Below are 14,525 nucleotides of genomic sequence, written 5' to 3' on the forward strand. Positions count from 1 at the left end.
TTAATAACTAAAGAATCATTTGCAATTTTTTTGGTTTAATTTAGGTTATCTGGTTATGTTGCTTTTTTTTTTTTTTTTTTCTCTCTCTCTCGGTGATTGTGAACTCATGCATTCTTTTTTTCACCCGTGGTAATACTCTGCTTCTCTGTGTCAGGATGTTCCAAATCACGGATTTCGTGTAGGAATGAAATTAGAAGCAGTAGATCTCATGGAGCCACGGTTAATATGTGTAGCCACAGTAACTCGAATTATTCATCGTCTCTTGAGGATACATTTTGATGGATGGGAAGAAGAATATGATCAGTGGGTAGACTGTGAGTCCCCTGACCTCTATCCTGTAGGGTGGTGTCAATTAACCGGATATCAGCTACAGCCTCCGGCGTCACAGTGTAAGTTGGTATACAGAAAAGGTGTCCTTTTGTAAAAATCCGCAATTCTCCAGAGGACTGTTTCACATAAGTCATCTTGTGAGCTCACAGGACAAGAATATACCTTTGTCTGATTGGTTGCCAGGTAAGATCTTAAGACTCAACAACAATATCACAGAATCAGACCATGAGTACCACAGCAGTGTGAACTCAGTAGTCAATTACATGATGACTATAGAAACCCCACAGTAAGAGTACCCACCAAAGTCATCTAGACTTGTTTTAATGAGTTTGAAATTACAGGCTAACATTTACTGGTATATAATAAGTGCTTATTGAATAAATAATGGAATCTGTCTGGTGTCTTGGGTTTTACAGAACAAGCGCCCTTATTTTCAAAGCATCTTGTACTTTTTTAAGTATAATGGCCTTGGTAAAGATAATTCATCTTAAATTGTATTTAGATTCATGTGTTTGCAATGCTTACTTGGTACCAATTTTCCATTTTATTTTTCAGCATCAAGAGAAAGCCAATCAGGTTCATCAAAACAGAAGAAAAAGGCTAAGTCCCAGCAATACAAAGGACATAAGAAAAGTGGGTCACCACATGGTGTTTATATACATTTCCTAAGTTGCTAACCAATTGGGGTCACAGTATTCTTGCATATAAACTAATATCCCTGTGAGAGCCTATGACTGTGCATTATGTATTTTGCTTAAAGGTGCAGTATGCCATAAAAGGCAAACCTTTTCAATAAACAGAAACTCTTATATTTTAACGGACAGGAAAAATTATCACCATAGTATTTTAAAATATATATGGTAAAGAATACAGTACAAGTAGTTCTTGAAATAATATGTAAACCTACTGAAAATTAATCCTTTTTTTAATCTTTAAAAAAAAAGTTAAAGAAATGCTTGATATTTACAACAGACTTAAAGCCTAAGAAACCCATCCTTCTTATAAACCAAAACTTTCTGTCTAGAATGAGACAAGAAAGTTGATGGCTAACAAAGTCAGGCTTCAGAAAAATTTTCTAAATTTGCTTTCTATGGATGCCTGGGTGGCTCAGCAGTTGAGCATCTACCTTTGGCTCGGGGTGTGGTCCCAGAGTCCTGAGATCAAGTCCCACATCGGGCTCCCTGCATGGAGCCTGCTTTTCTCTCTGCCTGTGTCTCTGCCTCTCTCTCCATCTCTCTCATGGATAAATAAAATCTTTTTTAAAAATAACAAATAAATAAATTTGCTTTCTATGTCATATTTTACCTTACAATGAATGCTTATTGGCTTTAGTAGCCAAAATAATATAGAATATATTGACAGCTCTATTTGATTATTTTAAAATTTTTGCCCCACACCCTAGGAAGCCACAGGTTTTTCTCTTCGTGACACTTGTCATGAAATATTTCATTCTGAAATAAGACTGTTTTTTTTTAAGATTTTATTTATTCATGAAAGACAGAGGCAGAGACATAGGCAGAGGGAGAAGCAGGCTCCCCTCAGGGAGTCCAGTGCAGGACTCAGTCCCTAGAGAAGAAGACGATCACGACCTGAGAGCCACCCAGGCGTCCCAAGACTATTTTTATATAAAGATGTTTTTAAAAGTCAAAAGTACATTTAAGGATTTAAAGTAAAACCTATTTTTCCATCTGACTTGCCACATGTTCAAATAAGTGTTAATCTCTCTCTCATTAACAACCAAGAAACTGAAGCAGCGTGAAGAATCAAATATACCCTTACTTTCTGATTATAGTCGTTTGTTTATAGTTGTTTTCCCTGGGTGACTAAAATCTTATACCAGCCACTGCCATGGTGTTTTCGTGTCCTGGCATGAAACCCACATCAGCCTCCATAGCCATAGCCTTCAGGCCTTTCTCTCACCCTCTCTTTTATATTAGAGGTATAGGCCTCCTATTTGTCTAATTATTTTGCTCACTAGCCACTTGCCAGGTTTGATACTCACCTGAAAGAACTTTAGAGAATATTGTCAGATAGGCAGATCAAAGTAATTCTCATGTGTCTGGAAATGAGGAAGAATTCACATGGTGGTTTTGTCAGTGGACAAACCATACTGCATGTGATCACTAAAGCTTTTTCTGAGGTTGGATGGCACAGGCTGCACTAGCTTGTCTTTTCACTTTCCGCTGGACAAGACCAAGATTTCAGGATTTTCTTTCCAAAGTGCTGAATTAAGAACATTTCTTACTCTATGCCATATTTTTTAGAAATAATTTCTGAAAAAAAAATTTCTGAGCATTGGGTACACAATTCAAATGCCTCCCTCAATGTGACTCTTGCTGGTGTGTTTCCAGTTTAAAGGTTTAACAATTTTGTTTTTTTTTTTGTTTTGTTTTTTTGTGTTTTTTTTTTTGGTTTAACAATTTTGAATTAATGGGCCAGGAACCATAGGAAGAAGTATGAAACTAATAAAGTGACAATAGCAATATGCTAGGTTTTTTTCTTTTTTTTTTTTTTTAAGATTTTATTTATTCATTCATGAGAGAGAGAGAGAGAGAGAGGCAGAGACATAGGCAGAGAGGGGAGAAGCAGGCTCCATGCAAGGAGCCCGATATGGACTTGATCCCAGAAACCTGGGATCACACCCTGAGCTGAAGGCAGGTGCTCAACCACTAAGCCACACAGACATCCCAATATGCCAGTTTTTAGTAATGTTTAATACTACCACATTTCTGGATTAACTGGGAAAATGAATTTAGCTGTAAATACATCATGTTCTTTATCTGTAACATTGTAATAGCTCTTCGTATTACAACATCATCTCTAATGCCTTTAAATTGTCCTTTAGTCATAGAATTAGTCGTAGAAAGGGAAAGGACTATGAATCCACAGTCCTTATTAGAAATCCTTGGGACCAGATGTGTTTTGGAATTAAGAACTTTTCAGGTTTTAGAAAAGTACAGTGTGTGCAGCATATATTATGTAACACCCCTTACAGACTCTGGCACATTTTCGGAAGCAGTATAAATGTAAATGTTTACATTAAAGGGGCCAAATAAAGATTATAAATAGTATCACCAGTGAGGTCTGGTTTTATTGCCAAAGTCTTACAGAAAAATTGTGAATTTTGGAATTGAGGATAGCGAATTATAGTGCCGTGAGAATAAAGAAGAAGCAATCTTCATTGCAAGGGTATTCTTTTATTTTTTTGCATTCATCACCAGATAGTTCACTAGAAATTTTTCCTGCAAAACTTGACTTGCCCAAATAAAGAATTTGGAGTCTGTAAACCTAATTTATCCATTGCATGCAGTATCATTAGCAGATCAGCCACAAACTCCTTCGTTTTTAAGTTTGCTTCCAGATTATTATATTTTGGCTCTGGTTTCATCTTCTAGCTCTTTGGGCTTTATGTACCTAAAATCATCCATCAGTGTGTTCTTTGGTAGTGTTTTTGTTTGGTTATTGTTGGTGTTTTTGTTTTTTAACTGAAATAGATACTTGATTGGCTTCATTGTTCTGGCTTGTTTTGCAGTGATCTGTGTTCATGCTATAAAGAGATAACTATCAACTAGTGCTTTTGAAAAATAAGAGTAATGTTCCGCCACTCTGCCAGGAGGATCAGATAGACAGTTGTATGCGTGTGGTCTGTCCAATCTGGAAAGCCATATTTTTCAAGGTTTAGTAATTCTAGAGCAGGGAACCCAGCACACTGATTTCTGAACCATCTTCAGGGGCTATTTTTTATAAATAGTAGAGAGTTGGAGAGCCTCTTTGGATGTTTACCTCTGGGTGTGTCTACATTAGGAAAGGTGTAAATGATTTGCTGCACATGATTTTGGTATGGCAGTTGGGAGTTGAATGTGTACTCACTAGCAACTTAGTTTCCAGACCATTTACATAGGAATACTGTCTGACTTAGATTTATCTTTTAGTCCTGATTTCCTGAAGCATAATCTCTGATTGCACTTGCCTGGGTCATTTGTATACTCTGGAAGAAAACATAATTTATAGCCCCAGAGATACGTAAGTATCCTTCAGCTTTCAACCTGACTAATGCAATATGTTGGTTCAGTATTTGCAAAGTTTAGATTACCTTTTTTTTTTTTTTTTTTTTTTGCTGGTGAAAGCATCCTGTAAATCTTTGAAGGCTTATATTTGCTTATGAAACTAACCAAAAGGTGTTTCAAAAGAAATTAGATTGCTTGCAGGCAACAAGCTTTCAACTTTAGAAATGCTTTTCAGAGTAAGAATTATAAGTGTTTTCTAAAAGACTGGATTATAAACCAAAAGGTAGGACAACACATTTCATATCAGTAAAATTCTGCCACCCAGATAATCCATTTATTCAACTGTCGGATTCTCCCTGAAAGCCAGTGTTGTTTGGCTTTGTATGGGCAGTGAAATGCTACTCTACAAGGAGAGTTTCAAAACTTTCTCTCTCTACCATTGTATTTTCAACCCCCCTCAGATAAAATGTTCTTTTTTTTTTTTTTTTTAGATAAAATGTTTTGTTTTGTTTTGTTTTTTTATTTCTATTTTATTTATGATAGTCACACAGAGAGAGAGAGAGAGGCAGAGACACAGGCAGAGGGAGAAGCAGGCTCCATGCGCCGGGAGCCTGATGTGGGATTCGATCCCGGGTCTCCAGGATCGCGCCCTGGGCCAAAGGCAGGCGCCAAACCGCTGATCAGGTTCCCCTTTTTAGATAAAATGTTCTTGAAGGAAGTTAGCCAGCTATTCTCCACACTGAATGTTCTAGGTGGTAGTTCATTTTGCTTTGTTTTATTTAATTTTTTTAAGATGTTATTTTTAAGTAATCTCTACACCAAGTGTGGGGCTCAAACTCACAGCCCCAAAATCAAGAGTCAGATGCTCCACTCACTGGGCCGGCAGGTGCCCTCCTTTGGTTTTTTGTTTTGTTTTGTTTTGTTTTTAAATTGATTTAAGAGTCAGGAGCCAGGATTACCAGGCTCTCAGAGACTAGAAATAATCTCCCTGGTCATTCCTCTGAACATCCACCCCCACACGTACACACATTCACATTCCTTGTTTTCAGAAATACAGACCTTGCATAGTTGGTTCTCTTTTCAGAGTATCCTATGCAACACAGTCTTTCCTAGTTATAATGCACGTTTCTTACCACACGTGTAAGTAAAAGCTTACTTTAGTTTGACTTGATATTTAGAGAGGAAGATGCCAGTTGGGAAGAAGCCTGTCAGTTTGTCGAGCCTGCCTATGACAGGTGGGGTGCGGAGGAGCTTCTCTGGTGACGAAGAGTTGACTCCTCCTCCATATCGAACCCTTCCAGCACAGACAGCCCCGGAGGCCTTCCCACCTCCCAGCACTAGCCGAGAGTTCAGTCCCAGCCTCAAAACAGGTAATAGTCATATCAGCACCTCAGGTACTACAGGGGGTGAAGGTCTGGGCAGGGTGGTGGGAGACAAAGCATGATCCGGCATGACAGATGCTGACTCATTAAAATTTTCTTTTTCTTTCAACTAAAAACTTCATCCTCACTAGTCCTTGGTAGTCACATCACTAAGTTGAGTCATCAGGGAGAGATTTTTATTTTCTTTTAAACCACTTCTGAGCTTCAGTTAGGATCAAGCTCATTTCAGTTGATGGAATTGTGAGACAACTTGTACTGTTTCATGGTTTTATTAAAATAGTTGAACATTTTCCATCACAGAATTCCATGTGACTTGACCTGGGGGAAAGATACACCATTAGGGATCAGCCTGATTAATCAGAGCCAAAGATGAGGCTTTGCTTATAGCATTCCACAGTGTCTCATTCATTAGGAAGAATGTGTTTTGCGTTTCTATGGAATTTGGGTCCTGGTGGTGACACTGACCACCATTGTAGTTGAATAATATGAACTTGGAGATAAATACTTGTATCTCCAATATTTTGGTGTTGAATTTGACTAACCTCATTCCCATAACTTCATGTTTATTTTACACTGATTCAGTAAGTGACACTTAATTTGAATTTAATTGGTTTGGCCAAGCTAGTAGATTGTCAGGAAAGCTGCAAAAGGTTTTACCCTTTTGCTGAGAACAAACGTATTATCATAGAATATCAGAAAGCTTCACTTGCATGTGATGAACTTCAGACATGAGTATGGAGAGACAGCTTCACGGCCAGAGTCGTCCAGGCCTTAGCATATATTCTGTGGTGTCCTAACTGTTGCTTTTAAACTCGATGGCTTTATTTAATCAGTAGTCCTCAAAATGCCTTTTGTATATTGAAAATGCTGATGGGACTTAATACTCTGTTTTCTTCTTCTTCCTCTGTTTGATAACATCTTTATACCTAAAGTTTTTGGGGGTTTTGGCTTTTCTGAGATTTTGGGTTTGTTTGGTTGGTTTTTTTTGCCTTTTAAGATGTGTGCTTTAACTTTTGCCTCCATACCAGTGTATTAAGTTATCTTCTTCCTCCCTAGTCCATCTCTCTGAAGGTCACTTTGTTACCCTTCTATCTAGAGGAAATTACTATACCTTTTTTGTATAAAAAAATAGGTTAGGACTGCAAATCTAAGTTTTATCTGTTCTTTCCTTGAAAAATGCTCAAAGTCTAAAGAGCACTTCAATTTCTTTTCTTGTCTCTTTAACTTTGTTTTTATACTTGTTTTTTTATGAAATAGTCTTATTTAACCTAAGTAATTGAGTATAGATCTTGTGAGCTCTGAATATGTTTGAATTTTTATTGGACTTAGGTGTTTTCGTTGAGCATTAGGCTGATTTGGAAGATGTGTATCGGGTTTTGTGAGAGGTTATTGATTCGTATAAAACAGAACTTCTAGGATTGGCAAAACCCAAGAACTTGGATAGACACATGGGATGGAAAGCACCAGGTCTCCTTCTTCCATCAGTGTCTGTAGTGTCTTCTGAGCTGGGGGTACATCTTGTGGGGCTTGGTGTGATTCTACTCTGCTAAAACTGTGTGGGCACTGTGTTCCTGTCGTAACTACCTGAAAGCTGCAGTTTGATTAGCTACTGAGAGTATATTATTTGTGGACTTCCAGCTAGGAAAATAGGACTTTCAGCTTCAGTTTATCTCCTGAGATGTTCGTGATTAGAGTCAGCAAGGTGACTTCCTTTTAAAAACGGAGCTAAGAAAATGCACTTGCATGGAAGGTGACATTCACCCACAGGACCTATTTTATTTTATCCATCATTCTTTGAGAATAAGGCCTGGAAAGGAGAGATGATTAGCATAAAGATACCAGACAGGTTTTATTTTAGGTTTCATGAAACAGGGAAACTTTACATCAAAGCATTCCACATCTGAGTGAATGTTTCACCTTTATCTTGAGTTACTTTTTTTTTAAGCACATTGTTTTCATATTTTAACATGCATAGAAGCATAATACAGAAATTCATTAATAATAAACGCAAATAGTTTCAGAACTATTTAGAATATCAACTTACCTTTCTGACATTCAAGAAACAAAACAATTAACATCCATTTGAATGGAACATGTTTGGTCTTGAAGCACGGGAGTTCTTTTCTCATTCATGTAGCCATCTGACCATCTTATAATAAGATTTGTTTTAATCAACCTTTTATTGTGGGTACTGCACCTTTAATGAAACTTGGGGTTTTTCTTTTGTGTTTATTTTCATGGTATTATTCAAATGTCCTTAACAATTAATATGTATTGGTTAGATTTGAAAGATAACTATTACATACTCAATACTCTCCATAAAAGCATTTTTAATTTAAAAAAAAAGAATTGCACAGTTTTGTTTGCTTTTGACTTTCAACAGTCTGATTAGTGTTTGCTATTACTGCAGGCATAGTGTATTCGCTTTTCTGTCTTTGGGCTATGAAATTCCATTACCAAAACAAGTACCAAAGTAAGATGAAATGAATTGACTCTCTCAAAAGATTATTCTTTATTCTTTAAATTATTAAATAAGATGTCAAAGACCACTGTGTTTTTAAGATTTTTTTAAGTACTCTTTATACCCAATGTGGGGCTTAAACTTACAACCGCAACATTAAGAGTTGCATACTCTGCAGACTGAGCCAGCTAGGTGCCCCAAAGACCAGTTTTGGGAACTAATCTTTTGTAACTATAAGATCAGGATGAAAAATATTTTTCTATGACCATATTATTTGACTTAAGAGTGTAACCATTTTAATATTTTTCCAAATGCTGACACTGTCTACTTAGTGCTTCATGAAACTTAATTGGCTTACTATTCATCTAAATATTCTGAGTCCTAAAAAATAATAATTAATTAATAAATAAATAAATATTCTGAGTTCTAATTCTTCTCATAAATTAACCATTTTTCTATGTATAAGCAGCTCCCAATTTACATTCTGTATATGTGTGAATCCTTTCCTTCCAGTTATAATAGAAAGACCCATACAAGAAGAAACAATCTGCATCTTTTATTTGGAGGGTAGTGCCTGCAAGAAGCAGACAGGTTATTTCAGGGAGTAGTAGTACACCAGCAGGACTGTGAGTCAAACGTTGCACGTAGACGTTTGTGACAGGCACCGGGGCAAAGTGGGGCCCAGCTAAAGAACATAGCAGCCAGCAAGCTGCCACTGATTACAGCCCCTGGAGGATGCTGGCCTCCTGTTGCTAAGTCTCTCTGCTTTCCCAGGTCTTTTTTTTTTTTTTTTTTTTTTTTTTTTAAGATTTTGTTTATTTATTCATGAGAGACACAGAGAAAGAGAGGCAGAGACACAGGCAGAGGGAGAAGCAGGCTCCATGCAGGGAGCCCGACATAGGACTCTATCCCGGGTCTCCAGGATTAGGTTCTGGACTGAAGGCGGCGCTAAACCGCTGAGCCACCAGGCCTGTGCTGCCTTCCCAGGTCTTACGTGAATTTTCTTAGTTCAGAATATTCAGTCAAATTCAAAAGAACCATGGGACACAGGTGAGGGGAGTGGGAAGGACACAGTTTGTGACCTCTGATGTAACACATCTGTGTGCTAAAGAAATGGGGAAGAAAACTAGCACTGCTCACCATGGGGTTAGATTCCAGTCAGTATTACTGTTAGCCTTACAAGATCACCCATTCTTTCAAATATTTGGAATTTGACCAGCTCAATTTTGGTTAAACAGTAACATTTAAAGAAACCTGGACACGTCTCTGAGAGGTTGGTAATGAGACTAATTTTTAGCACCAAGCTGAGATCATTTTTATTTAAAAAGTAAGGAAGTAATTTTTTGAAGGGTAGAAGTTCTGTAGGAAGCACCAGTGGGCCATGACCCTCAGGGTGGATTCAGAGCAATCTGAAGTTACTGGGTAATGATGTTGAGGGACAGTAAGTTAAAAGGCATTTATAAAAAAAAAAAAGAGGAAAATCTCAAGAATTAAACAGTCTAACGTTTTTGCCCAAGACCACTGCCAGGCCCAACAAAAAAATTTTTCTCTTCATCTTTGCCCATGCATTAGAAAGAGCCCTCCCTCTTGTCCCTAAGGATTCTGACTAGCAGAACTTCAGTGGCTATCAAGAAATCTCACCCCCACTGAAAATATTACAAAATGATAAACAGTTCTCCATGAAAATAAAGACCTAATGGACTATGACCTATTTATCAATTGAGGACTGCCTATACTGTTGGTGGTTTTCATTAAAAAGTCATCAGGGGCGCTGGGCTGGCTCAGTTGGTAGAGCATGTGTCTAATCTCAGGGTTGGTAGAGCATGTGTCTAATCTCAGGGTTGTGAACTTAGGCCCCACGTGGGGCGTGGAACCTACTTTAAAAAAAAAAAAAAAACAAGAAAAGGAATCCTCAGATAAGGACTCAGGCAGTACTGCTGTTGGGTGATGCCATTGGCAATGTTAGCTGTTTCGTGCCAGTGATTTTCACATTGCCAATGTCAGTAAAGTTTTATTTTACCTAAAGTGACTACTCGAGGTTTTCCATGATTTTAGTTTTAATATAGTTATCTAATGTCAGATTTATCATTTGTTTTTATAAGTATGTAAATTATGTATACACATAATACTCATCTTAGAGATGATAGAATACTTTGTATGATTTATAGTACTATTTTAATATTATCAGAATTATATCTTTTTTTCTACAGGGAGTCTTTAATAAAGGTGCTCCTTGGAAATAATATTATATTGAGGTCATATTTTTTACATATCTTAAACATTATAGTTTAAAATCATGAGAAAAATGTCATTGTTTATAGACGTTGACATAAAAGTGAATACTTCATTTGAAGCCAAATTCTAATAATTCTCACCAAATCAGTGTTAACTACCTTGACCATTTCATTGAAGCTGTCCAGCATGCAGTATTTTATTGTTCCTTTTCGGAACTTACCCTAACTGCTGATTTCCTTGAAAAATTAAAATGAATTAAATGTTCATACTTCAGGAGGTTAATTTTAAGAATTATTGAAGACATGAAGAAGTCTTACTAACTGTAAAGCTGATGGAACCTGAAGATTGAAAGTAACCTGAATATCCTGGAAAAGCTTACTAACATCCCACATATTTCTCTCTTTCACACAGTGACTGCATTGCAGCTGAAGGAGGAGTTGATAGACGGAGAGGATTATCACTTCCTCCAAGGAGCATCTGATCAGGAAAGCAATGGCTCTGCCAACTTCTACATCAAACAAGAGCCCTGAGGAGGCTCGAGAACTGAGGGCGGGAGGGGAAGAATTTTACACAGGACTGATTTATTATCAATCGAGCTGTACAGCAGGGCTATTCTACTGGGACATTTTGCTAAACATAGAAAATTTCAGTTCCAGATTTTTCAGGTGGGTGGGGAAACTATTTTAGTCGTGGGGGGAAATTTTTCAATTTATAAAGATGGACAATTTTTGTGTTGTATTTGAAGCTTTTGAAAGAATTTTGTAATATTTTCCAAGTTTGGATTTATGTGCATTGTTAACAACTGAAATTCTAACTTTTTGGTAAGATTAAAGTTTAGGTAGCAGGATTAAAGGAAATGATTTAAGAAGGATATAGTTGTAAATGCAAATGAACTGTCATTACAAATGAACCTTTTTGGTACCTGTTGGGAGATTTTGGGATTTTAGAAGTTAGGCCAGTCACATCTCCAGCTTCCTTTGCTGCAGAAATATGCAACTGAACCCCCCCTTGTGGAGGGTTCGTCACCACATAGATCATGGAAGGGGTAATTAATTCTGCTTGTTGGCATTTATCGCAGCCCATTTTAAATGTTTGTACAGAAATGTTTTTCATTCTGTGAAAATTTATTTGGAGTTCTATATGAAACTGGAAGAACTCTGGATACTTTTATATGTTCTCTTTTAATTAAAAAATGATTAAAATTATCCTAACACTAAAGTGTTAAACTGGAATGGTTGACAAGATCAACAGGATCTCAGTCTACATGTTGAGGGGTTGGGGAAAATGCAATATTGTCCTTCGTCCATTTTCTTTTTCTTACTGAGAGATACCCCACAAGAGGGATTCTGATCAGTTCTCTGCCACTTCCCTCCATCTGCTAGATAATACTTGGTATCACCACACCCCAAAACAGATGTTCTTCTGTATTACCAGTAGGATCAAATTAAAAGTTGTCTAAAGCCAAAAATCAGTTTAGAATTCAAAATCATTCCAGCTCTGCTTTTAACTATCCTGGATTTGTTTTAAAAAAAAGAAAACTAATTTGAAAGAGAATTTAATTTTCTTAAAATTCCATATATATAAATATATATATATATATATATATAGTATGAATTGTCTTTTAATTGTATTCAAAATTAATTTTAACAGTAATAACTGATTTGGACCATTTCAGACATTCCCTGACTTTAAAATTCACATGGCTTCCTTTTAAAAAAGGATACAAGGGTAAATTGGTGAAAGGTTTGCTCTCTGCATTTTTCTGACTTTCTGAGTTGTGACTGAATGAGAGAGCTCTAGCGTTTACCAGTGAGGTTCATAAACTAAACTCTCAGGAATTAATTGCATCTGTTCTAGAAGTGCTTCTGGGTCTTAGCCTGGCCTCTTCAGAGTGGTAACATTGGCCATCTCCTCTGGAATATAGGTAGGGCTACTTAGAAATTAATCAAAATGATTAACCTCTAAAGTCCTTTAGCCTATGGAATGCTTTAAAAATAAATGGTAATGGAAAGCCCCAGGAGACCGTTTTAGGTAAGATTTTTGTTTGAATTTTAAAATGCATAGAACATTAAAAACCAGCAATTTATTTTCTAAAATATTGCTCTACTTTTGGGAATAATAGCATTGGTAATACGCACAGGTTTACCTCATTCTATGCAAGAGGGGTTAATAACATAAGGTTTTGTAGTTGCTACTGGAAGTAAAATTTGTTACTTTATAGTGTAAGAATGTATGGAATTGCATGTCAACATTTCTTAATACTGACTCTTAGGGGCATAAATGCAGATCATATCAACGCCAAGTTGATTCTCATGTGTCAAATATATGTGAATTCAGCTGTTAAATTACTGGATATTTATCTTAAACAACCTTACTGAGAGGGACCTACTGTAAATGTGACATCCTCACACTTCCTAAATCTTTAACTTTAAAGAATCTTCCCGTAAACTTAAAGCCTAGAAGACTTCCAACGCAGGGCTTAGCACGATCTTTGTTCTCAGGCTCTGGTTCCATGACGGGGGCACAGGATGCCAGCTGCATGGCGTGCCTTGGGCTTACGGGCTCTGTGGGGAACTGAGTAAACCAGGAGAGATTTGATTTGGAGCCTGGTTAATTAGCTCTGTGTACAATGCTCATTTGTAGCCAGGTCTTAGAAGCTTCCAATCATAGAGCAAAACCAGGCTCTGTATGTTCTCGAGTGTCCCACCTGTTCATGAAGTGTTTCTCGTCTTGATCCCACTACCACCAGTTAAAGGTTGGCGAGGACTTCCTGCAGTCTAAACACAGTCTGAAGCCCTCCTCAGAGTTCAGGCTCTAACTCCTGCTGCTGCTGAACAGAAAATAAGTTAATGCAGGGGAGGTTGACGTCTTAGCCATAACTCCAGTCGTACCACCCAATAGCCCCATTCTCTTTTATGGTTCAAAACGTACTGCTGACCTTGGGTTTGTTTTCGTTTTTTTTCCTGTTAGGATTATTTGGGGATTTTTGGTAGTTTAAGCCCTTTAACCTTTTCCTTGCTGTGTATGAGGAAAGCTAAAGCTGTTATCAACTTCTTCTACGGATACTAACACGGGTTTTCAGTGTTTGTTTGTTTTTATTATATTAATTTTGCGTGATGTGAATACCCTCTCCCATCAATCCTTGTATTATGGTGCTATATATTTGGTAATGATCCTTTACTATTGGGAAGGGATTTTAAAAATACTGTGATGAAACTGGGTTTGCTTCCTTTGACTTTCATATTTTAAATAAAGCCACAGTCATTTATACAAAAGAAAAGCATCTGTCCCTGGGCAAACCTTTTGAGGACAGAGGTCAAAGTAAACTGCATAAGGTTTTTACATCATTTCTGTATGTATTTGATATCTAGATCAATATCTGTACAAATTTAATCTTTTATTTTCTTGGTAACTCGTGAACATTGAGAAAGTATTTGAGACTTTCTCACGAAGTGTATATATAATGGCGTGAAAAATTCCTTCGGAGAAATTTATGTTCCTTTCATTTTTACCAAACTGCAAATTTTCAGCATGGATGTGAAAAGCATTAAAATTATAACTTTGTGTACAAGATGAAAATAATTCACTAAATTTGCCCTTTTTTTACACAAAATAAAACGTTAAAGTTAAGTCGTATCGGAGCAATTCTTTAATACGCTTTGGTCTTCGAGGGGTTTCCTTTTTTATTCAAAATCCCAAGTGCCTTCTGTAAGCAATCATGTGTCCTGGAGAAAGTGGGGGTGGGGGGGGTCCTTCCTCACCAAACCTGTGACCTGATAAGGGGAAAGCCAGCACAGGTGTGAGGAAAAGTTTACCCCTGGCTGACGAGAGAGGAACAGTATTTGGGGCCTGTGTGGGCGTGGCTGCGTCTGAGGCAGGATTTCCCAGGTAAATGGCAAGGCTTACAGCACAGGCAGGTGAGAGCATGGACCACTGGTGGGAGAGCCCATCACTGTAACTAGAACATAGTGGTTCAGGGTTGGTGTGCTGGTGGGGGCGGTGGGGGCGGGGTGGGGAGCGCTTTTTTAAGCTCCATTAACTTCAAAGGCAGACAGGATTCATGGGATGTAAATGGTCCCAGCTGGCTCTTACTATTCTCTATGAAGAGGA

The 14,525-nt window shown here is 37.4% G+C and overlaps 1 protein-coding gene across 15 annotated transcripts in view; it reads left to right on the top strand.

Moving 5' to 3' along the window:
* The window catches only part of MBTD1 (mbt domain containing 1), a 68,155-nt gene extending 54,116 nt beyond the window's left edge, over positions 1-14,039 (top strand). For 12 of the 15 annotated variants that reach the window (XM_041724876.1, XM_041724873.1, XM_041724875.1 and 9 more), the window contains 3 exons: positions 155-389; positions 886-963; positions 5,516-8,432. In XM_041724876.1, the coding sequence (XP_041580810.1) occupies positions 155-389; positions 886-963; positions 5,516-5,781 (579 nt within the window). In that variant the 3' untranslated portion in view covers positions 5,782-8,432. Of the gene's footprint in view, positions 1-154; positions 514-885; positions 964-5,515; positions 8,433-10,826 lie in introns of those variants that run through there. The other 3 variants (XM_041724878.1, XM_041724879.1, XR_005983073.1) reach the window with 2 other exon arrangements.
* The last annotated feature ends 486 nt before the right edge of the window (positions 14,040-14,525 follow it).

The sequence above is a fragment of the Vulpes lagopus genome, chromosome 12 (genome assembly GCF_018345385.1).
Source record: "Vulpes lagopus strain Blue_001 chromosome 12, ASM1834538v1, whole genome shotgun sequence".
Taxonomy (NCBI): Eukaryota; Metazoa; Chordata; class Mammalia; order Carnivora; family Canidae; genus Vulpes; species Vulpes lagopus.